Source organism: Diceros bicornis, chromosome 6, assembly GCF_020826845.1.
Source record: "Diceros bicornis minor isolate mBicDic1 chromosome 6, mDicBic1.mat.cur, whole genome shotgun sequence".
NCBI classification, from domain to species: Eukaryota; Metazoa; Chordata; class Mammalia; order Perissodactyla; family Rhinocerotidae; genus Diceros; species Diceros bicornis.
Genome location: NC_080745.1, coordinates 27,963,086 through 27,986,442, shown reverse-complemented (window position 1 = coordinate 27,986,442; position 23,357 = coordinate 27,963,086). Strand labels below are relative to the sequence as shown.

General features: G+C 59.1%; 1 protein-coding gene across 7 annotated transcripts in view; it reads left to right on the top strand.

Annotated features, from left to right (window-relative positions):
- The window catches only part of ZMIZ1 (zinc finger MIZ-type containing 1), a 237,203-nt gene that overhangs the window by 208,861 nt on the left and 4,985 nt on the right, over positions 1–23,357 (top strand). For 5 of the 7 annotated variants that reach the window (XM_058543098.1, XM_058543097.1, XM_058543104.1 and 2 more), the window contains 16 exons: positions 1,655–1,769; positions 2,734–2,951; positions 3,985–4,183; positions 5,140–5,430; positions 8,299–8,481; positions 9,456–9,533; positions 10,225–10,399; positions 10,967–11,108; positions 12,716–12,926; positions 14,391–14,496; positions 15,477–15,637; positions 16,744–16,811; positions 17,122–17,190; positions 17,654–17,898; positions 19,213–19,379; positions 22,872–23,129. In XM_058543098.1, the coding sequence (XP_058399081.1) occupies positions 1,655–1,769; positions 2,734–2,951; positions 3,985–4,183; positions 5,140–5,430; positions 8,299–8,481; positions 9,456–9,533; positions 10,225–10,399; positions 10,967–11,108; positions 12,716–12,926; positions 14,391–14,496; positions 15,477–15,637; positions 16,744–16,811; positions 17,122–17,190; positions 17,654–17,898; positions 19,213–19,379; positions 22,872–23,129 (2,686 nt within the window). The remainder of the gene's footprint in view (positions 1–1,654; positions 1,770–2,733; positions 2,952–3,984; positions 4,184–5,139; positions 5,431–8,298; positions 8,482–9,455; positions 9,534–10,224; positions 10,400–10,966; positions 11,109–12,715; positions 12,927–14,390; positions 14,497–15,476; positions 15,638–16,743; positions 16,812–17,121; positions 17,191–17,653; positions 17,899–19,212; positions 19,380–22,871; positions 23,130–23,357) is intronic. The other 2 variants (XM_058543100.1, XM_058543101.1) reach the window with 2 other exon arrangements.

Here is a 23,357-nt window from a genome sequence, read left to right as displayed (position 1 = left end):
CAGTGACACGGTCCTGCCCTGCAGTCTGCCTGCCTCTGCAGGGGCACCCATCCGACTTGACCAGCACTGCCGAGGGCTTCGCCCAGCAAGGCGCAGGGCAGGCACCAGACTCAGACCCCCGGCTCCCCTCTGTCTGCCTCCCTCCTGGGAGTCCTGGCCTCTGGGCTGGCTCCCAGCACCTCCGCTCCCAGTCACCCCAGCCTCCAGGGCCTGGACTGGCTGCTCGGCCAGGCTACGAGTTCACCAGGCCTGAGTGGGCGCTTTTGCCTTCTGCTAACTCCTGTGATGAAGGCACAAGCCAGACAGGCATGAGGTGTTCTCTTACCACACCACCCTCCTCCAGAGCCCCCTGCCCCCCCACCTCCCCTCCCCATGCCCTGGTACCCAACTGTGCTGCCTTGCAGACCTCACCCCTGTCAGGATGCCCTGGGCAGAGGTGGTACCACAGGTGTGGGCACTCTGCTTTTCTACTCTTCCTGGGGCCGGGTCTGGGATTTTCTCTGGGTGAGAGGTCAAGAGGTCAAGCTGAGAGTCAAGCAGGGCTGGCTCCAGGGGCGAGGCTGCCTCAGCCTGGCACTCTGGGGGCCGGGACCCCTGGCAGGTTCTTCCTGTGGTGACCCCACCGGCCCCTTCTCGAGCTTGTGGCCCTGCTCCTCTCCCCGGGGTCTGCCGGACCTCACTCTCCACCTGCACCACAGCCTCTAACAGGAAGCCATTACTGAGCACTTACTGTGTGCAGGGCAGAACATTGGGCCTAAGGCTGAGTCTTTACTTCTGATGTTTGGGGGGCGCTCCTCAGGAGATGTTCCCAAACAAGGTGGATACTGCTGGGCCTGGCAAGGAGGCTGGGGATGTGGGGATGGTTGGGGGTGCTCTAGGAGAGGTGGGAGCCAAGGGGGGAAGCAGGGTCGGGTGGGATTAGCCAACAGGGTAAATCATTCTGAAGTGAGTTCGGACTTCGGCTTGTAAACGCTAGACGCCACTGAAGGTCTTGACTGTGCGGAGTGTCTTAGGTATTTGAGGGAGAGCGGCTTGGCAGAACGAGAGGTTGGGGTGGGAGCAGAGGAGGAAGCGTGGCAGGTAGGCCTGTACCTGCGATCCAGAGTCAGGAAGGAAGAGTGACGTAAGGAACCTCCTTCCAAAGGCTGGATCAGCTGGGCTGGGCAGCCAGTCTGCTATGAGGGTCGGGAGGAAGGGGGAAGAGCCGGGACTCAGCCTGGGGCCCTTCCGGCCTTTTCTGAGAAGGGCCTGGGGAGGTGTGAGGGGAAGCTAGGGCAGGGGAACCAGAGCTCTTTCTGGAGAGCGGCCTGGAGTCAGCATGGTGGGAGAAGGAGCTTAGGTTGAGCCTGCAGATCTCTCTTGTCCTCTGCAGGGAGGCCTGTGGACTTTGGGCTAGGGTGAGACAGACAGCCATGGGGTTGGCTCGCCCGCAGTGTTGTGGGGAGAGGTGGTCACTTAAGCACAGTCTGTCACCACGTGAAGCATACCTGTTCTGCATTGGACACCATGCCAGACCCAGGGGACTCACAACTGACTGAGACGGGGGTCCCCTAGGCTTGGCTGGGAGCCGTGGAGCATGGTGGGGTGATGGGGCTCGCCTCCATCTCAGCCTATCTGCGGCCCCTGAGGATCCCCCCTCTGTCTCCCTCTGCAGTGATGGGTCATTCCCCTATGACTCTGTCCCTTGGCAGCAGAACACCAACCAGCCTCCCGGCTCCCTCTCCGTGGTCACTACAGTTTGGGGAGTGACCAACACGTCCCAGAGCCAGGTAAGAGCCTGTCCTGCCCCTAGCCACAGCCGCTCTCAGGCATTACCATCCCTTGAGCTCTGGGGCCCTTGGGTCACCGTGCCATGCCAGCCCTCCTTGCTCTCCCAGTCCTGCCCAGCTGGAAAGACCAGCTTTCAGGGCACACCCAGCTGTGGACACACCTCCACCCAGGACGGGTCTACATCTGCCTCAGGAGGGCAGCGGCTGGCCCCTGTGCACTGCTCCCATGCTAAGGCCTTTCTGGGAGAAACAGCTTTCATCTGACAGACAGCAGGGGGTTCTTGCCCAGCCCACATTTACTTTGGTTGGATAAACAAGAGAACTTCCTGGGTATTATTGGCCTCAGAGCTCCAGCGTCTGATGTCTTTGACCCTGGATGGCTTGGGTTATATTTCAATAAAATGTTGAGCCTTCAACTTGTGACAAACCCTTCTCTATACCCCTGGCCAACCCTGCCTCCAGTTCTCATTCCTTCCTCTCCCCCTGCCCGGCCTCTGCTATGGCCACATGGAAGGCTCGGGGCTAGTTGCCACCCTGGAGAGAACCACTGGGCTTACCTGTGGTACCGGGCACAGATGCCCCTTGGCCAGGATCCTGCTGCTCTCCAGAGCTGGCAAGTTGGGCTTCTCTTTGCCCTCACAGAGCAGGGCCTCTGTGTATCTCGACGCTCTGGGTATCCAGGCCCCTTTGTGGGGCGGGAGGGCTGAGAATTCCAGTCCTTTCCCACCTGCCACCTGGTACAGGACCAGCCTCACCTCATTCCATCACAGGCTGAGGTCTGATCTACACTGCCTGCTTCCAGGCTGAGTAACCCCCTTCTAATCATTTGTACACTCTGAGAACCCTTAATGCTCCCCCATTTTTCTCCTTTTCCTCTGTTATCCTCCATCTGTTTCACTCTCCCCACCCCCCATTTCTCCTTTTTCCTCTCCACATGGGTGACAACCACTCTCTGTGCCCACAGGTCCTTGGGAACCCTATGGCCAATGCCAACAACCCCATGAATCCAGGCGGCAACCCCATGGCGTCGGGCATGACCACCAGCAACCCCGGCCTCAACTCCCCACAGTTTGCTGGGCAGCAGCAGCAGTTCTCGGCCAAGGCTGGCCCTGCTCAGCCCTACATCCAGCAGAGCATGTACGGCCGGCCCAACTACCCCGGCAGCGGGGGCTTCGGGGCCAGGTGAGCGGGGCTGGCCAGGGGCAGCAGCCTTCAGAAGTGGCGCCTGAGCCCTGCCCTTCCCCTCCAGCCAGGAGAAGACTAAAATTTAAGTCCCAGCGCCGTGCTTCTTGGCCTGGGACATGGGTGAGCCCTGCTGGCCCCTCTCTCATCCTCAGTTGTCCCATTGGTTGAAGGGACGCAGTCATCCCCCATTCTCGGGGCCGGTCTGCGGGTCAGATGCTGCAGCGGCTGGGTGGTGTGGTGACAGCCGTCAGGCCATGGGGGTGGAGGGACTACGTTCGCATTTCTCAGAATGGGCCTCCTCCGCCTCATGTCTCTGTAAGTTGGCAGACACTGAGAGAGCTGGATCGGGGGAGTTACAGAGCAGCTCTCCATGGAGTGCAGGAGGATCAGCCCTGCCCTGAGTTACGGAGGCAGAGCTGTGCGGAGGCAGGGAATCCCTTGGTTTGAGAGGAAGGGAGGAATGGGCAGGGAAGCCCAAGAAGGCACCCCAGGGATGTGGGGCAGGGCAGAGGCGCCCCATTCCTCCTCTTGCCACCCCACCTTGCTCTAAGACCGCCTCCTTGGCCTCACCCCTCCCCAGCTCCCAGGGCTGACCACAGCCCTGCCCGGTATAAGCACAGTAAGGCATTATGGTTAAACACAGGTTCCAGACACACCTGAAGCTGCATCCACCGCAGGAAGGCTGTGGGCAAGTTGCTCGAGTTCTCTGAGGCTCAGTGTCCTCCTCCAGAAGATGAGCTGAGGGCAGCCGGGGGGCAGTGATCTTGTGCATGTGAGAGTGAGCGCCAGCCGGCACCCAGCCAGGGCTCCAAAAACACAGCAGCTTAGTGGTCACCGAGCGGCACAAATGGCTACCAACCCACAGGAGGCCCCTGTCCCCTCTGGACTCTGAGTCTGGAGACCTGCCCATCCATGAGCTAACGGCAGGAGGGCCTGGAACGGCCCTGTCCTCTCCCTCCCAGTGCAGGGCTTGAAATGGGTTTGTCTTTAGATTCAGGCAATATCTAACTCTGCCTTCTCTCCCTCACAGTTACCCTGGGGGTCCTAATGCCCCTGCAGGCATGGGCATCCCTCCGCATACCAGGCCACCTGCTGACTTCACTCAGCCAGCGGCTGCGGCCGCAGCAGCTGCAGTGGCAGCAGCGGCAGCCACGGCCACGGCCACAGCCACGGCCACTGTGGCAGCCTTGCAGGAGACGCAGAACAAGGATATAAACCAGTATGGACCGGTAAGGGCCCGTTATCCTGGTCCAGCCTCGCCCAGGCGGACAGCCCCAGGGAATCAGAGTTGGGGTGTCGGTGCCTGTGGGGCTATGTGTGCTGGGGGCGGGGGGGCTGATGGTGTCAGGGTGCGTTTGGGTTTTCTGGAAGCACGCAGAGGGATGTGTGTTGGGACGTGGGTGTGTCAGTGTGGTTGGGTGTTGGGGGGCCAGTGTTTGGGTGCTTGTGTTTGTTTTGAGTGGGTTGATGGCTTGTGTGTGTCTCCATTTGGGGAAGGAAGTTCCATATTGCTCTCTGGGCCCCTACTCACCAAAGAACTGGCTCGGTGCCTAAAATAGCCTTGTCACCAGTCTGTCCCAAGGGTGGCCTCTGAAGGCCAGTGCTCTCCTAGTCAGCCCGTCGGTGGATTCTGCTCCCCTGACCTTCAGAAGGACAGGGTGGGGATGAGGAGGGGGGGACCCCCACAGGAATGCAGAACAGGTGTGGAGGTCGGGATTGCAGGATGGGGACAGCAGGGCAAGTGGGCAGAGGTGGGCGCTGGGGCTGCATCAGACTTTGTGGGTGGAGGGTGTGTCTCCATTGGCAGAGGACCAAGGGCAGGGCCAGGTCTTCCAGGAAAGGGGCTCCTGCCTCCATCCTCATCCGCCTTCATCCTCCCATGCTCCTCCCACCCCTGCACTCACTTCCCCTTCCCTGCCTGCCTCCCTGGAAATGCTGCCTGTGCTTTGGAGTGACCACGCCCCACCCTGTTAACACCCCTTGGGCTGCATCTTTCCTATTTGGCCTGCAGAGGGCAGCAGTGAGCCCAGGAGGCCGGCCGTCCCTCTGGGCCTGGTCACCAGCTGCAGCCAAATAGGAAAGTGCCCCCAACCCTGAGCCCCTCACCTGCCCCACACTTCCCTCCCTGCACTTTCAATGCATGTGGCATTTTATTCTTTTTTTTTTTCTTCTTCTCCCGTTGAAGGTCTGTTCCTCTTTCCAGATGGGTCCCACCCAGGCGTATAACAGCCAATTCATGAACCAGCCCGGGCCGCGGGGGCCTGCCTCCATGGGGGGCAGCATGAACCCTGCAAGCATGGCGGCTGGCATGACACCCTCGGGGATGAGCGGCCCTCCCATGGGCATGAACCAGCCCCGGCCACCCGGCATCAGCCCCTTTGGCACACACGGGCAGCGGATGCCCCAGCAGACCTACCCGGGCCCCCGGCCCCAGTCCCTTCCCATTCAAAGCATAAAGAGGCCATACCCAGGAGAGGTGAGTGTGACAGCAGGCAGGTGGTGGGCAGGGTGGGAGGTGGAGGGACCACGGCTTGAAGACAGAGGGGCTGTGGGCAATACCTTGGAAAGAGCGTGGATTGACTTTCAGAAACCCTGGACCAAAAGGCAGAGCCTCAGGAGTCAGGTGCTCATGGGTTCAAGACCAGCTCTGCCATTTCCCAACTGGAAGACCTTGAGCAAGTCAGGTCACTTCCTTGAGTCTCAGTTTTTTCATTTGTGAAAGGCAGTGACAGTCCAGCCCACCTCCCAAGGTCTGCTTGGGAGACTTGAAGGAGAGGATGCACAGGTAGCAGTTCGCCCTGGGCCAGTGGGGTGGGCACTTAGCAGGCAGCAGCTGTGAGTGTTATCTCTGGTCTGGGTGCAGACACTAGCTGGGGGACTTAGAGTAAGGAACTAAACCTCACTCCCACCTGAGGGCTTCTTACTGCCAAGAGTGAGAGATGAGACAAAACCCTGTAAATATCTAAAGGCTGTGTGTGTTGGAGAAGTGACTGGAAGGCAGACCGAGTATTTCTTAGGGCTGGTCTCCATTAACAGTCAGCGGCTCTGCTGGGAGGAATGCTGCCATTGGGCTGCCCAGCCATCTCAGCCAAGGGATCGGTGAAGATTTAGGGAAGTACAACCCACAGCTCCTGTCCTCTAGGAACTGAGACCAGCAGGAAAGATAAGGTCTAAGCAGAAACCCACAAGGGAACGATGCACGATGGGGTGTACAGAAATCAACATGAGGTCAAAGAAGGAGGACTTCCTGGAGGGAGTGTCACAAGGCTTTCAGTGAGCACTTAGAAAACGAGTTGGCAGCAAGTGGCCTACCTGGGTAACTGGGTAAGGATTTAGTTCACCTGCAGAAGACACAGGGACCCCAAAATGCTGCCTTGGCACACGCTCCTTGGGAAGCCTGCCTTGATTCCTCGACTAAAGTCCTAGGCATTTCCCCCCAGTGCTCTGCTTGCACACCTGTTCTCAGATCGACTTCCCCACCCTTGTCTCAGATCTGTGGCCTTCAGCTTGGGTTTACAGTGGGTTTAGAGCCCAAAGACCTTAAGTTCCTTGAAGGTCTGTGTGACTCCCCTTAGCATCCACCCTAGCTCAGGCTGGAAGGTGGCTTGGCCATTGATGGAGGTGCCCTGAGTCCACACAGGGAGAGGTCAGGGACCTCCTCAAACACCCAGGAGCCTGGATCCAGGCCTGACTCTCCTCCGGTGTGTCAGCACCAGTTCAGGGAGGGGCCGGAGCAGGACACTGGCTTCCAAGGTCCTGGCTGTTCTTGGGGAGGCCTCCAGCTGCTGGCCTCACTCCTGTACACAGCCCCCACGCGTGTTCTGGGTCCTCTCTCAGCCCCCTCTGTGCTCAGACTCCCGCATCCCCTCTGACTGGGCTACAGATGCATCTGCAGGCCCAGCCCCGGGGCTGCCGGCACCCAAGGAGGCGATCACAGAAAAAGCGGGGGAATTCCCAGGCATTAGCTGGATGTCAGCCCTGCACCTGCCCTGGTGTTCTGCTCCCCGGCTCTTGCCTGCCATGGCAGGGCACACCAAAGGCTCTCAGTTATTTTTACTAAATCATCCTCTTCATTAGAACGCTGACGCTACCCAGCTACAGAATGCCTGACACTGGACTGTGATGCTGGGTGGTCACAGCTTCTGCCACCTGACCCTGTCTGGGAGGACTGGCGTCACCTTGCAACAGCACGCTCATAGAATCTTTGAATGGTTGGAACCTTGGAGCAGGGTGTGGAGTCAGGTCACGTGGTCCTGCACAGGACTCTGTTCTCTAGCCTGGTGGACAGGCCACAGCCTTCACTTCCGCTCCTCCAGTGATGAGATGGGAACCTCACTGTCACACAGAGCAGCAACTGTACCGCACCAGTGCAAGTGGGCAGAGTTCTTCAGCACTGACACAGACATCGCCTGTCCTCTGCCATTTACCCCCGGATCCGTCTTTCATTTGTTGAGCAAGTATTTATTAAGAGCCTTTCTTTGCCAGACGCTGGGGGCATAGCTACCTCCTGGACCTCTGAGCCTAGAGGGCAGGAGAGACAGTTAATAGACAAGGAGTTTCAACAGACAAGGAAGAAGAAACCACTGACTCCGCAGGATGTAGTGGCCTGGAGTGTCTGGGCGGCAGGTGGCCCTGAGGGTCACCTGATCTTACAGATGGGGAGGCGGCTGGCAGGTGCAGATGCGCGTAAGCAGAAGTAACGTGTATGACCTCATAGATCTCCAAAGATGCTGACCCTCCCCTCCCTGGAGCCGTCTCGTCTTCTCTCTCAGTTGTCTCTCCCCAGAGTGGTTGTCTTGTCGCTTCACCAGCCTGGTTCTTCCAACCTCTGCACAGATGACCCAAACTGAACATCAGTGTGTTCCACTCAGTGTGGGGTACAGGGACTGCACCTCCGAATCAGCCTCAGAATGCAGGGGTGAAGGAAGGGGGTCACCTTTCTGGAAGTGCACCCTGTTGTCTGCGTTCCTCTGTCATGTACCAAGCACTAGGAGAGACACAAAGGGGGCTTTAGAGACAGCCACCTCATAACGACGTGAACAAGAGGTTCTGAAAGTGCTCTCGGAGTTCAGGGGACGTGGTGCTTCGAGAAAGACAGCTTCATGGGAAGGTGGCCCATGAGCGGGACAGGCAGAATGCAGTGTCCCTGGATGTCAGGACAAGAAGGGGCCCCAGGCATTATCTGGTTGAGCCTCTCCCCTTTCCAGGTGGGGAGGGCGTTTGGTGGGGGGAAAACAGCAGGGGCAAAGGAGGGGAGGTGGGTGGGACAATCCTGGTGTTCTGGTGAGCAGCTTAACTCCACAACACTGATGACCTTTCCCCTCTCCTTTCTCTGCCGCCTCAGCCCAACTATGGAAACCAGCAATATGGACCAAACAGCCAGTTCCCCACCCAGCCAGGCCAGTACCCCACCCCTACCCCCCCACGGCCACTCACTTCTCCCAACTACCCTGGGCAAAGGATGCCCAGCCAGCCAAGTACCGGGCAGTACCCGCCCCCCACGGTCAACATGGGGCAGTATTACAAGGTGAGTCCCACCACCCCACAGGCCCCTTCCCTCCTTACCACCTCACATCCCTACCCCCAACCTGTGTCATCCAGGCCCTGTGTGTCCCCTGCAGTCACCAGAGAGCAGGCGGAGATTTCTGGATGTGTTCTTCTGTGCTCAGAGCTATGCATGTGGTGGCCAGAATGTCAGACTGGTTTTTCTTGGTTCCTGTCCTCACGGGGCTCAGATGATGGTTTTCTTTCTCCTTTGACTATTTATGGCACACACAAGCAGATAAGAATAAAGGAAATACATCCTTTAAAGAAAAAGCACCCACCTGAACATGTTACCATTGCGTTTTAAGCCTTGTCTCTCTACATGCGTGAGGGCATCCACACGCTATACAGCTGTTATTCGGCTGTGACTTTGGATCTGTTCCTTTCACTTGACATGACATCATAAGCATGTTACTTGTTGCTACGGAGTCTCCATGACTTTCACTTTTAACGGCCACCAGACATTCCACTGATATGCCCGCTCCTTATTTTATTGTCCCTTTCTGTTGGACATTTTGGTGGTTTCTGATTTTTCACTTTTCAAATAAGAGTCTGATGAAATCTTCAGGCACATAGCTTTTTCCTTCTTTGGGCTTATGATAAAGTACATTCTCAGGAGTGAAGACTCTGGAAATATTTGACATTTATTTGCCAAGGCATCATGCCAACTTACGTGACCACCTGCCATGTGGGTTTACTATGTTTGCTCCAACTTCACACTAGTTGTTTCTATTTTTGTAAGCTCTTTTGCTAAATTACTGGCTGTGGAGAGGGAGAGGCAAAACGCTGTCCCCAGGGGGTGACCTGCTGTGCCCCTGCTCCGCTCCCACCCCAGCGCTGGGCAGGCCTCTTCAGCATCCCCTGTCCTCCTGGCAGACTTTCATTTCAGGAGAGAGTGCAGGCTTCTGGTGGCTTTTCTGCCTTCCATTCACCACATCGTTTATCTTGTTTTAACAGCCAGAGCAGTTTAATGGACAAAATAACACCTTCTCGGGAAGCAGCTACAGTAACTACAGCCAAGGGAACGTCAGTAGGGTATGTTCCCAATTTCATCTTAGGAATTACAACCTATGTGCGGTTGTGTGTCTAAGGGGCCTCGCCGTTCCCGCCCCAGCCTCCCTGAACATTAGTAGCACCCGTGGATGGGGGTGCATTCCCAGGTCCTCTGCTCTGGGGCAGAGATGCCTGGATAGAGAATCCACAGCTCCAGGTGCGTGGGCCAGGGACGAGTGTGGACCTGGCCAGTCCTGGAAAAAAGCAAAGCAGGGACTAAGAGAGGAAGGGACAGGGGCTCCTGGGAGCCCACAGCCCCCTGATGCTGCAGGCCCAACTCCGTCTGGGGGCCCCACTGGGGTGGGGTGGAGTGTGGCCTAGAGTCATGATGTAAGTAGCAGGAGCCCTAGGCTCAGTCCCAGCTCTCTCCCCATCTCCTCCCAGGATTATATTAGACCATCACCCTGAGTCTGTGGCCCCATTTGTCAAATGGGCGGGGGACCTTGCAGCCCCCCATGGCACCATGACCCAAGTGGGTAGGGAGACCCTTTACAGGCCCAGCTGTCTTCAGATAGGGGCAGAGGCCTGAGTGCCAGCCGGCGGGGTGGGGGGGGCGTCTCCCTGGGAGGCTCTCTTCCTTTAGGGGAGGGAGGGCCATAGCCCTAAACCCTGGCATGCGTGGGGTGTATGCCTGTGCACCCATAACCCATGTGTGGTTCCTCTTTCCCTCCAGCCTCCCAGGCCAGTTCCGGTGGCAAATTACCCCCACTCACCTGTTCCAGGAAATCCCACGCCCCCCATGACCCCTGGGAGCAGCATCCCCCCGTACCTGTCCCCCAGTCAAGATGTTAAACCACCCTTCCCGCCGGACATCAAGCCAAATATGAGCGCTCTGCCGCCACCCCCAGGTGAGGGCCCCACTGCCTCCCTCTCTCTGTCTGGCCAGCTCCGGGCAGCTCCACCCAGGGCCCTACAGCAGGAGCCAGGGGCCTTGGAAGTCGGACTGCCTGTGGGGGCTGGGCACATGGAAAGGGCAGGAGGGCTTGAAAGCAGGTAAGCCCCACCCAAAAGGGAACTTCGTGGTGGGGCTTGGCTGCCAACAGGCCTCCTCACCACCTGCCTGAGCAGCTGGAGGCCGGGAGGAAAAGCAGCTGCCAGCTGTGGAAAGGGGCTAGGAGGAGGAGCCTGGGGCTTCCAGAGCAGGGAGCAGGTGGGGGCAAGAGGGGACGCAGAGCTGGGATGAGTGGGACATGGGACTTAGGGGTGGTCGTGATGGGCTCCCTGGTGTGCGCTTGGGCACACAGCCCAGCTTCTGTCGCCCTGTTAACACCCATGCCTGTGTGTTCCTCTGAGTGTGCAGCCAAGCGTGTTGTGCTGTGTGAGTGAGTGAGCCCCATCCGTGGCCCTGGCACCCGTGCTTCCGTGTGCCCCTGGTGGCCACGGGCATGCGACTCACCGGCTCCTCTCCCACCCAGCCAACCACAATGACGAGCTGCGGCTCACGTTCCCTGTGCGGGATGGTGTGGTGCTGGAGCCCTTCCGCCTCGAGCACAACCTGGCCGTCAGCAACCACGTCTTTCACCTGAGGCCCACGGTCCACCAGACGCTGATGTGGAGGTGAGTGTCAGGCAGGGCACAGGCCCACGCCAGGGGAAGGAGGCCCTGGTGGGGACATCCCCAGGCCCGGGCATTGCCCTCGTCAGGTGATAGCAGTCTCTACCTGCCACCTTCACCTGTGCAGTGTCATTGACTGGGCCCTGCCCTGTGCCAGGCCCTGGGGAACCTGCAGGTGCAAGGGAGACAGGCGAGCAGCCTCGGCGTAGTGGCCCAAGGTCAGGGAGCAGCTGTCACTCACCCTAGTCCTGAAAGAGTGGTCAGGGACAACTTCCCGGGGAAAAAGGTGGCTAGCTCAGACATAAAGCTGAGAAGGAGGTGTTCGAATTCAACTTACTACATTGGCAAGGGGGAGCTTGAACGTGGCTCATCATGGCCAGAGGCGGGAGTGTTGAGAGATGAGGCTGGAGTGGGAGCAGGCTGGGTCAGACGGGACCGGCAAGCCCGACAGATTGCAAGGGGCTGGCCCCCAGCAGGGCTGCTGCTCAAACATCTGAACGCGCTGGGTGCAGGGTCTGCAGGACGCCTGCTGGGCGAGGCCCTGTGTTCCACCCCTCCCACACCTGATCTCCTTTGCTCTTGTGAGTGGGCAATGCTTGCCCCACTGACAGTGAGGAAACTGAGGCCAGAGCAGTTGATTCGCTTGGGGGAGTCCTCACAGCTGGCGAGGGCCAGAGCTGGGACTTGGCCCAGGCCTCTGGATGCCAGAATCCGTTGGTGTCTCCACCCTCAGTCCCTCCTCCTCAGGCAGGACTCACACCACGATGCCTGTGAGTAGAGCCCCTCAGCTGCCCAGTGAGCACCTTGATGGCATGAGATGGGTCTGAGCTGGGCACGTGCGCGCGCACGCTTGCACACACAGCTGGCCTGTTGCCTCGACCTCACTGAGCCAGCTGCAGAGAGGACTGGAGATAGAGCTGGGGTGGGCTCGAGAGGTCAGACGCTCAGGCAGGAGGGTGGAGAGACCCTGTGCAGGGTCCTGCTCATCCGCGAGTGCCCTCGCCTGGAGGCCTCCCGTGACCCTGGTTGCTGGCCCCGCTTGGTTCTCACACGTACGTGGTCACTGCTGGGTTCATGGGGACTCCTTCAGTGCTGTGTCCTCAGGGCCCGCCTCGGGGGCAGCTGAACCGGACATGGTTTTGGCCTGGGGTGCTTCTTCTAACAGTTGTCTCCCAGCTGGTCTTGTCAAATTAGTGTCTATCCTTTTTGTCCCTCTTTCTCTGTCCTGGGAGAACAGGAGTCGCCTTACGGGGAGGGGGTGGGGGGGGGGATTGTAGCCAGAGCTGTGGGGTGTGGCTGGAGTGAACGATATGTGGGAGGTGGGGGGGATTGGGTTGTTGGGATGGGTTTTGATTGGAGCTGTGGGCAGCTGGAGTGAACGATATGTGGGAGGTGGGGGGGATTGGGTTGTTGGGATGGCTTTTGATTGGAGCTGTGGGCAGGGTAAGAGGAGAGTTCTGGGAGGCTGGTAGAGCAGTCGCAGCTGAGGATGGGGTCCTGAGGTACTCATGGGGCTGTGGCGAGTTAGGGGTGTGTGGCCTGGCCAGGCATCATCAAGGCCACAGGCAGCCCCCTGGCAGAGCCCACCTGAGCCTCACGCCCACCCCCAGGTCTGACCTGGAGCTGCAGTTCAAGTGCTACCACCACGAGGACCGCCAGATGAACACCAACTGGCCGGCCTCGGTGCAGGTCAGCGTGAACGCCACGCCGCTCACCATCGAGCGCGGCGACAACAAGACCTCCCACAAGCCCTTGCACCTCAAGCACGTGTGCCAGCCGGGCCGCAACACCATCCAGATCACCGTCACGGCCTGCTGCTGCGTGAGTGTGCCTGGCGGGGCTGAGGGTCTCTCCCCCTCTAGTTCTCAGCATCGTCCTTGGGTCTCCATCCCCCTCTCCACGGCCGCCAAAGTGGTCTTTCAGAAACTCTCCAGAAACATTCAGCAGTCCCCCAGGGCTGTGGAATAAAACAAACTGAGGAGGGCCCCCAAAGCCATCATGCTCTGGCCTTAGACGTGCCCTCGTCCCTTCTTACACCACAGCCTCTGTGCTGTCTGCACGCTCGCCTCTGCTTACTCCTGTAGCCCCTCCTGGACGCTCCCTACCGTGCTCACCCCCACCTTCTGTCGGTGAAGTTCTGTGTGTCCCTCAAAGCTCGGCTCTCTTCTGGCGTTGTTTACAAGAAATTTTTTTTTTTTTTGTGAGGAAGATTGTCCTTGAGCTAACATCCATGCCAATCCTGTTTTTGCTGAGGAAGACCGGCCCTGAGCTAACATCTATTGCCAATCCTCCTCCTTTTTTCCTTCCCCAAAGCCCCAGTTGTATGTCATACTTGCACATCCTTCTAGTTGCTGTATGTGTGACGTGGCCTCAGCGTGGCCGGACAAGCGGTGCGTCGGTGCACGCCTGGGATCCGAACCCGGGCCGCCAGTAGCGGAGCGTGTGCACTTAACTGCTAAGCCACGGGGCCAGCCCTACAAGAAATTTTTATGTTCTCATCACCTTTTCCCCTAGACCCAACTCCACCGAGTCTGGTGTTAGCTCTCTCCCTTCCTTACCCACCCACTGCCCTAGAATCATGTGTGTGCGCATGTGTGTCCTTCCACTGTGACTGTGATATGAGACCATGACTGAGCCACACTCCTTTCCCCAGAGATCAGGGCCTGGCACACAGGGCTTGCTAGGAGACCTACATAGAAGGAGATTGCCTATCCCACTCTGCTGGCCCCTCTCGGAGACACAGATCCTGCCCTTGTGCGCTGAGTCCACCAGGAGATAGGAGTCACAAGACGGGAGGATGCTGTCAGAGTGAGGAGTCTGGGGTGGCTTATGAGGGTGTGCAGTCCTGGAAGGCTTCCTGGAGGAGTGAAGACAGAGATGCTGCCTTCTGGCAGGAAGGGTGGAAGACACATGATGGGGAGCAGTGGTGGGTGAGGTTAGGAAGTGAGGCAGGCTCCAGTCCTGATGCTCGGTGTCTCATAACATTGTCCCAGGGGTATTTCAGTGTCATAGTCAGTCTTGTCAGCCTAGAGCAGAGGCAGCTATCCCTGGGTAGTGACCCCAGCCTGGGTCCCCAGGCTCACAGGTCTCTGGGCACATCGTGGGCCTTGAGGGCTCTCTCCCAGGTCCAGGGAGACCCGCTCCTAGAGTGGCATCACTGTGAACATGGGCCCTCTCCTGCGCTTGGCCTCCAGGGGCCTTCGGGCACTGGTGCAGGTGGCTGCAGGTGGGGCAGGGTGATGAGGACCATGGGGCAGGGACCGAGCATCCACTCTTTCTCGGCAGTCCCACCTCTTCGTGCTGCAGCTGGTCCACCGGCCCTCCGTGCGCTCCGTGCTGCAAGGTCTCCTCAAGAAGCGCCTCCTGCCCGCAGAGCACTGCATCACCAAAAGTGAGTGGGGGCACGGGGAGCGAGAGCCAGCCCCCAGCCCCGCTGTATCTGGGGCCAGGAAGTGGTCGCCATCCACCCGGGACCAACCTTTGGCTCCATGCACGACACACTGGGCCCTGAGTCTTCCTTGGCACCAGCCCCCACCCCCAACTCCTGCCCCTCCTGCTGGGGCTGTGGGGATGATGAGATGAGTGCGGTACTGTAAGACCTGGTGGGAATTCTGACCTGCCTGGCTCACAGCATAGGACGTGAGGCAGATTAAAACAAAATGCCGTGGTATAGACAGGCCAGGCAGGCTTCCTGGAGGAGGTGATCACCTGGAAGGATGGGAGGAACTGACAAGTGGTATGTTCACTGAGAGGGAGGCACGGGGTGGATTCCAGACTGGCACCCCCACCCCACAGCTCATACCTAAACTCTAGAGGGAGGGACTTGGCTCGGTCCACTGCTTTGGAGAAAACATCTAGGTGACCACTCTGAGGGGGCGCCATGCTGGGAGGGGTACCTCTGCTTCACCTATGATTGTGCTTCTTCACATTACCTCCTGAACCCTAGAATCCCGCCAGGCAGTTGTCTATTCCCATTTCCACACTTGCAGAATTAAGTGCAGAAGTGCCTGAGGGGCCTCTCCACTGACCCAGAAAATCAGTGAGGAAGGGCCAGACTGGATTTCTGCAAGTTTTGTGGAAAGTGCCCATCCTAGTGAGGGCGGGGCCCGTTCTGCAGAGATTGGGGAACTGCGCGGTGGGCCACCTCCAGGGGCGCGGTACTCTACACACGCTGCACCTGGGAGCTGCTGTTCCAGAGTGCTGGATGTCCCGAGCTCCCCTTTGATCGGGCCGGGGTTCACTGAAGTTATTCACGGGACCGCCCAGGGTTTAGGGGGCTGGAGGACCAGGGTGTTTCAGCTGCATGAGGCCGTGGGGAGTGTGTGCAGGATGGCCCTGCCTCCTCATCCACCTGTGCCCCCCACCCCACAGTCAAGCGGAATTTCAGCAGCGTGGCTGCCTCGTCGGGCAACACGACCCTCAACGGGGAGGATGGCGTGGAGCAGACGGCCATCAAGGTGTCTCTGAAGTGCCCCATCACATTCCGGCGCATCCAGCTGCCTGCTCGAGGCCATGACTGCAAGCACGTCCAGGTGACTGGTCCCGACAGGCACAGCTGCAGAGGAACAGCCTGGAGTCTGGTTGGGGTGGCGAGGGGTTAGGCAGAGGGAGCAGTGGGGCCTCTTTCTGACCCCTGAAGGACATCGTGGCCATCAGCAGCAGATTTCACTCACTCCAGCTATCATTTGTCCTTTGAGCATCTTTGCATGCTCAGGGCTGGGTTCTCACGGGGGCTACAGAACCAGATTTAGACAGTCCCTACCCTGGCAGATGTCAGGTGCCTGCTGGAAGTCCCACACATCTGGCCATGGCTGGGTCAGGACCTGAGAGTGGGAACGCCTCTGCCTGGTCTCTGCTGTGTCCCAGGGCCTTGCCCAAGCAGGTGCTCAGGAAATGGGTAGAATGAGTGTCACAGTCTGGGTGGCTACAACAGAGCAAATTTGGGCAACCCAGGGTGGGCGAGATTCATTGAGCAGGGGCTGCTTGAGAAGGAATCTCAGAAGAGGGGTGTGAGAAGCAATCCCTGGGGAGCCTGGGTATGAGCGTGCAGGGTGGGCTGGGAGGCAGAGGAGGCTGCGGGGCCAGGCTGGGCAAACCCTTGGCCCTAGCAGCACACACAGCTGGTCCCGAGGGCCTGTAGTGGGGCAGGAGACTTCCTCCTTCCTCCCTCTTCCCTCCTGCCTCCCTCCTTCTGGGAGAACGTCGCAGGGAAGGTGGACATCTGGTTGCTTTATTTCTCTGACACACAGTGATGAACCAGATTGGGTGTGTTCTCGGTGCCTGGGCTGGGCTGATGGGAAGGCCGGAGTCCACGCTGCCCCCAGCCTCAGTGGAGGGGCTCTCACGGGGCAGGATCAGTGAAGGGCAGCTGCGGGGGCATCAGGAAGGCTTCCTGAAGGACATAGGCACGGGTCACCTGGGGCACGGGGGGTGGTGTGAGGAGGACCAGGCAGAGGCATGCAGGGACTCAGCAGAAAGTCAGCATGATCATCACCCCACCCAACAACCAGCCCACCACCTGTGTCCCGCCCTGGTGGGGGGTCTTCATTAGGGTCCCAGAGGCAGTAGCCTTGCATCTAGGCGGTTCCTGCGAGTTCTGATCTCATCTGTCTGTCTGTCTGTCTCTCGGTCTCCACAGTGCTTTGACCTAGAGTCGTACCTGCAGCTGAACTGCGAGAGAGGGACCTGGAGGTGTCCTGTGTGCAAGTGAGTAACACCCCCCAGCAGAAGCTTCCTCACCTCCGCTGGGCCCCTCTGGCCCTGCTCTTCAGGGTCCAGCCGCTCTACCTTCCCTAAAGCAAAAGAGAACCCAGACACAGCAGAGGGCTCAGACTGTGGGGCCTGTGTGCAGTCCCTCTGTATCAAGCTGTCACAAGGTTGCCCTCTCCTGTCAGTGCCTCCAGTAGTAACCAGTGGCAGGGACAGGGTCTCATAGACACAGTGTGGAGGGGTGGGCTGTGCCCACACCCCCTAGGGTCCAGGAGCAAAGGTCAAGCCCTCCTCTCTCCTTTTGCAGTAAAACTGCTCTGCTCGAGGGCCTGGAGGTGGACCAGTACATGTGGGGCATCCTGAACGCCATCCAACAGTAAGTGGGCCCAGCTAGGGGCCTGTGGGGTGGGGCGGGCATGCTGGCCTACATGGGACAAGGTGACACATGGACATCCCCAAGACCCTCTCCCCTCCCCAGGCTGGCAGACCGCTTGCCCACATCTCTCACCTCTCGGTGACTGTACCTGGGAGCAAATGAACTTTCCAGAAAGGACCAAACTCAGCCAAAGCAGGAAGCTGATAGTGCCCCCAACAGCCACTCCCTGGGTGGGAGGCCTTGGGGCCAGTTGCCCCGTGCCCAGCCACTTGCTTTTCCTAGCCACAGTCTCCCCGTCTCTCAAAAGATGTGAAAAGTCCCCACACTTCTATCATATGCAGAGCATGGTGAGAAGGGGGCGGGGGGCCTGGGCAAGGACGCCTCAGTGTCTGTCCAAGCTGGAGGCTCTGGTGTCCAAAGCCCCACACCCCAGAGCCTAGTTCTGCCCCCTTGCTCCCCCCAGCTCCGAGTTTGAAGAGGTCACCATCGACCCCACGTGCAGCTGGCGGCCAGTGCCCATCAAGTCAGACCTACACATTAAGGATGACCCTGATGGTATCCCCTCCAAGCGGTTCAAGACCATGAGTCCCAGCCAGATGATCATGCCCAATGTCATGGAGATGATCGCAGCTCTGGGCCCTGGCCCGTCCCCCTACCCTCTCCCACCTCCACCCGGGGGCACCAACTCCAACGACTACAGCAGCCAAGGTGAGTGATGCCGGACCAGGAGGGAGGGAGGATGGCAGCCCCAAGTCCCAGCAGGGGCACAGGATTTCTGGGCTGATGGTGGCAGGTGCAGGGCGGGTGTGGTGTGAAGAGGCAGAGGTAACTCTCCCAAAAATCAATCCCACGTCACTGGACTTGGGGGTACAGTGTCCCAAGCAGCGCCTTCCTCCCCTCTTGGTCCACCCACCTGGTTTCATCCAGCCCTGAGGTTTGGCACCCAGCTGGGAAGGCAGGAGTGAGGAGCTGCCCCAGCAGCCAACCTCCTGCCTCTCCCACCCCACCCTGCCCAGCCTTCTCTCCTGAAAGCTCCTGGACTCTGGGCAGGTGCCAAGCCCAGTGGCTTCAGAGCCTGCTTTGCTAGGAACACAACTGCCACCTCTTCCCAGCCCAAGTGTTCCCTGGGGCCACTAGCAGAGAACACTCCCACCTGGAGGTCTTGGCCCTTCCCCTGGCCCTCCCGTGTTTCTCTCTGACGTCTGTATTTTCCTTGTCCCTGCAGCTGTCTCACCGTCCCAGGGACAGAGTCTAGGGGCCTGGAGCTCCACCCTTTGGCCACCAAGGTCACTGTTACTACCCTCTTACTCTCCTTGCTGCCAAGACCAAGCTTCACCCCTACTGCCCTCGGTTCCTAGAAAGTACCCACCCTGAAACTCAGGATGCAGCTCCCCCACAGGATCCCTGCTTTTAGTGCCCCAGGGCTCCTGGAGGATAGAGGCCCAGAGAGGTTAGCCCATCTAGCCCGAGTCCACAGCATGCCGATGGCCCCAGTTTGCAGCGTACTGATCCTCCGACCTTTCGCTACGGCCACGTGCTGGAGGGAGCAGTGGCCTCCACGGAGGCCTCCACGAGGCCAGACAGCTGGCTTCTATGATGTCATGTTGAGTCTGTACAGCTTTCTTCATGGACCTGGCAGATCCCGGCCTCCGCCTCGAGGCCTGGTCATCCCAGTGATGAAGTGCAGCCACCCAGGGGCCTAGCTCAGCAGATCCTGTGGAAGGCTGAGACTTGGGCCTCATTCCACGTCCTCTGCCACCACAGGAACCTGGCCCGTCCCTTTCTCCCACTCTGCCCTTCCTCGCAGCTGTAGAACAGCACATGATCTGGGGTGCTGAGCCCCATGGAGAAGGCTGCATCGCTGCCCCCTTGTACAGCTTGGAGGTCTGAGTCTGCAGGAGCCAGTTCAGCCTCCCAGGAGGACACGACCTGGTTCTTAATTTACACACTGCCTGATCCCCGGAGGCGACATCTTCCCTCTGGGTGATGACACCCCACCCCCTGCCATTTGTTCCCTCCCAGGCAACAACTACCAGGGCCATGGCAACTTTGACTTCCCCCATGGGAATCCCGGCGGGACGTCCATGAACGACTTCATGCACGGGCCCCCTCAGCTCTCCCACCCTCCGGACATGCCCAACAACATGGCCGCCCTTGAGAAGCCCCTCAGTCACCCCATGCAGGAAACTGTGAGTACCTCCTCCTCGCCTTTGTGTGGGGCTGACAGGGGCGGAGGGCTCCCTCTGGGACCTTTCTGATGTTTGCCTAGTTCCCTCCCAGGCAAAGGGGAGGACTGAGGATTGGGTCTGGGAGCTCAGAAGGCAGGGAGAGGCCTGACCGAGGCTGGGTCATGGCCCAGCAGGGTCCTTGGACTTGGCTGTTTCACCCAGGACATGGAATTCTCAGGAGATGGGGGAAGCTTCAGTCTCCTCCCTGCACACACTCTCTGTGCATACACATGCACGTGTGCACACCCACTACATATGCCCCCATATATCCCTGCACACCCACCATACACATACACACACACCACACCCCCGCCCACCCTCTCCCCCACTTTCACACACTCTTACAGCCATTTAGATAGCTCCAGCCATCTAGAATTTTGTCCCAAACTAGGCGCTTACTCCCCAGGGGTCTGAATCTTCAAGGTATCACCACTCCTGCAAAAAGAAATGTTGGGAAGGCTACATATACTGAGAGTGTTCCCTTCTCGTCCTGTTTCACATTTATTAACACATACCCTGTGTTGCTGAGAAAGCTTCTCGCGGGTAAGGTGTCCGGTGCCGTCCAGAGGCTTCCCCTTCCTGTGGCCCCGACGGCAGCGGTAGGAGGCCTGGCTGCCTTCCGAGTCCTCGTCTAGTGAGCAGTGGAGGGTTCTACTCCATTTAGCAGACGTTTCCTGAGCCTGCGCTCCTGGCCGGGCCTTGTACCTGGTGTGAGCCAGACAGGCCCTGGCCATGTGTGAGTGGAGCACACGTCCTGGCAACGCCTGCATGGAGGAGGAACAGTTGGAGGCTGAAGTCTGAGGCCTCCGTTATTCTGTCTGTCCCTGGTCTCTCACCTTAGGAGGAGGAGGCCCAGGAGGGGAGGGGCAGTCACTAAGGTCCTGGCCACACCAGCCAGAGAGAAGGTTCCAGGGCTCTCGCCAGTGTCTAGCAGTGGGGTTGGGTGGGCCTACACCAGAAGGTACCACTCCAGGCCCTCTCATCCTCCATCACGTGGCCTGGAAGAAAGGGGCCTCTGGATTGTAGTGTGTTCCAACTGGAGTTGGCTCTGCCACTGGATCAGGGGCTGCCTGTGGGCCTGAGCCGCCCAGTTCTCTGCAAGAGTGACTATTCACCAAAAGGACTCACTCTAGGTGAGGGGCACGGTATCATCTTGGCCGTGGGACCCCAGGATGCCAAGTCAGAAATAGCTGCTTTCCTGGGGCTTCAGCCACATTTTTGCAAGTTATTTTCTGCCCCGTAGGGCTTCCAACTTCTGGGGGCCTCACTCCTGGCCCCCCTTTCCCAGCCCTGCTCCTCAGGATCTCAGCATTCCACACCCAGGAGTCACCCAGATCACACCCCACACACATTCACATTGCACATGCTAAGCCCTCACAGTTCCCACCGCTGGAAAATGGCAGCAGAATGCTGTATGCTTCCTGTGTCCAACAAGGCTTTCTCCTGCTTCGTTAGCCCTGCCCCTGGGATTCTTTGCAGAGGGACCTAAGCCCAGGAGTTGACTTCACAGTCCCCCAGGATGCTCCCCAGTTATGCACTGTCCTTCCCCATTTCTGGGCTCTCTCTAGACAGCAACTGGACCCAGAAGTACAGCTGTGCAAGGTGGGGTCGTGCAGTCACAGATAAACTTCCCCCACAGCTGCCCAGCCAGAGCAGCCTGGCCCCCAGCGGAGCATGCGGCTGGGAAGGAGTCCCATGTACATGGGGACTGGAGGAGGGCTCCATCCAGACACTGATTCGCCCAAGGACACCTCCCAACCAGGTGTCAAGTTGACTGGTATATCAGCAGGTCCCTGAGAGCACCTGCTCCTCCAGGCTTTGGGACATTCCAGCAAGATGTCAGGGCCAAGAGTGTCAGAGATCCAGGGACTGTCTGTCCTGGGTGGGCTGCCCCAGGAGTATAGAGCCCCTCCCTGCTTCCTGCTCCCCCCACTCCCCCCCCGGAATAGACACTGTGAGGCATCCACAGGCATGAGTGGGAGTCAGAAGCTGGCCTCATACTGACAGCTGTGGTAGCTGTTCCTCCAGCCTCTCCTGGTCCTTCTCACCTCATGTGCATCCCACACACGGTCCCCCAGGTCACCAACCCCATGGTCATGTGGTCATCGCCCATTCTTAGGGCCCGGGCTGGAGGGGCACTGTGCTGTGTGGGTCCACCTGGACCATGAGCAGAGGCCAGCCCAGAGCAAGGCCTGAGGAATAGCATTTAAGAGAAAGGGGAAGGGGAACTAGAGTCTGGAGAGGATCAGAGATGATGTGGCTGCCATTTCCAAACTCACGAAGGAAGAAAGTGTAAATGTCTGTGTGGCCCAGAAGACGAGGTGAGGAGGAGGGCACTGAAAGACCAAGGAGACATTTGGTCACTGGGCTGCGCATTCCGACTGAGCGGCCTGGCCAGTCAGTGAGCTCCCCTTCATTAGCAGAGTGCAGGTGGGGCCGGGGGTCTGTCAGGGGTGCTGGGAGTGGGGTGAGGGCTTGGGCTCGGCCTTTCTCTCTGAGATCTGAGCTCTGAAGAAGGGGCTGCTTGGAGCAGCCAACAGACGAGCAGGGGCAGTTGCAATCTCACCCGCCCACAGCCCCCGTGTGTCAGTGCATCTGCACATGGAGGGCGTGGGTCCTCTGGTTCACCTGTTAGAGAAGCACGACCTGCCCCAACCTCAGCGAGGCACGCCCTCGATGAACCCTTGGGCTCTGGGAGGCACGGAGGTGCCTGCCTTCCTCAGCACCCTGTGGGTGTGGCCTGTAGCTGCCTAGGTGGATGGCCAGGAGGAAGGGTCTGGCAGTACTGAAAAGCCCCTGCTCTGTTCCTTTAACTTCTGGTCAATTCCACCCTACCCCAGGCAGCAGGCAGGGTTTGCACCAAGGCCCCGGCTGCCACCACCTCGGGCTCTCGGCAGGAACCTTCGTGCCCAGCATCGCCCCCCACCCAGGGCACACTTGGAGGGCTCAGACCCCCTCCTGAGCTGCACGCCTGCCCCATGCTGTCTGTCCGTGTCTGCTCTCCACCGCCCCGGCCCTCGGGGATCTGCACCACGCTGCCAGCGGCACCCTCCCGCCTCCCCACTCCCTGGAAACATGCCCATTTTCCTTCTCCATCCTGCCCTCGCTGTTGTTCATTGTGATGGTGTCCGGGCTGGAGAGGCAGAGGGCCAGTCAGTGTCTGTGCTTGTCTCAGAGCCCAGAGCCGCCTCCCTCCCGGCCCACGCAGCCTCAGAGGCCGGCTCCCCCGCCTTCCTCTCCACAGCCTCCCTGACCGGCGGTTTTGAGGAGGACTTTTTATGTTTCTTTGCAAAAAAAAAAAAAAAAAAAAAGCATTCAGCTTTGTAAAGGGGAGGCTTTGTTTTGGGGGTTCGTTATTTTCCTGGTTTTGTTTGGTTTTCATTTCTCCGGGCATCTCGTCGCTGTGCCTCGTCACCTCACCTTTCTTTTCTCCTGCTCTCTCCTCCTCCACAGATGCCACACGCTGGCAGTTCTGACCAGCCCCATCCCTCCATACAACAAGGTTTGCACGTCCCACACCCCAGCAGCCAGGCAGGGCCTCCATTACATCACAGTGGGGCTCCTCCTCCTCCTTCCCAGCCTCCCCGGCAACCGCCACAGGCCGCTCCCAGCAACCATCCACACAGCGACCTGACCTTTAACCCCTCCTCAGCCTTAGAGGGTCAGGCCGGAGCGCAGGGAGCGTCTGACATGCCGGAGCCTTCACTGGATGTAAGTTGGGGTTGCCACTCGCCTTGGCCTGGGGCTAGGCCTGGCGCTGGGGCCTGCCCAAGAGCAAGGGTGGGTGTTGAGGGCTTGAGGCCGGGGGTGGAGGAGGTGCAGCTGTGAGGGGGTGGGTGGTGGGTGGGCCCATCCAGTCTCCCCTGGCTCCAGAACCAAGGAACCCCACAATGGGGAAGCCTCACCAAGGGTACGAGCGTCCCCTCCCTCACCCTGCCA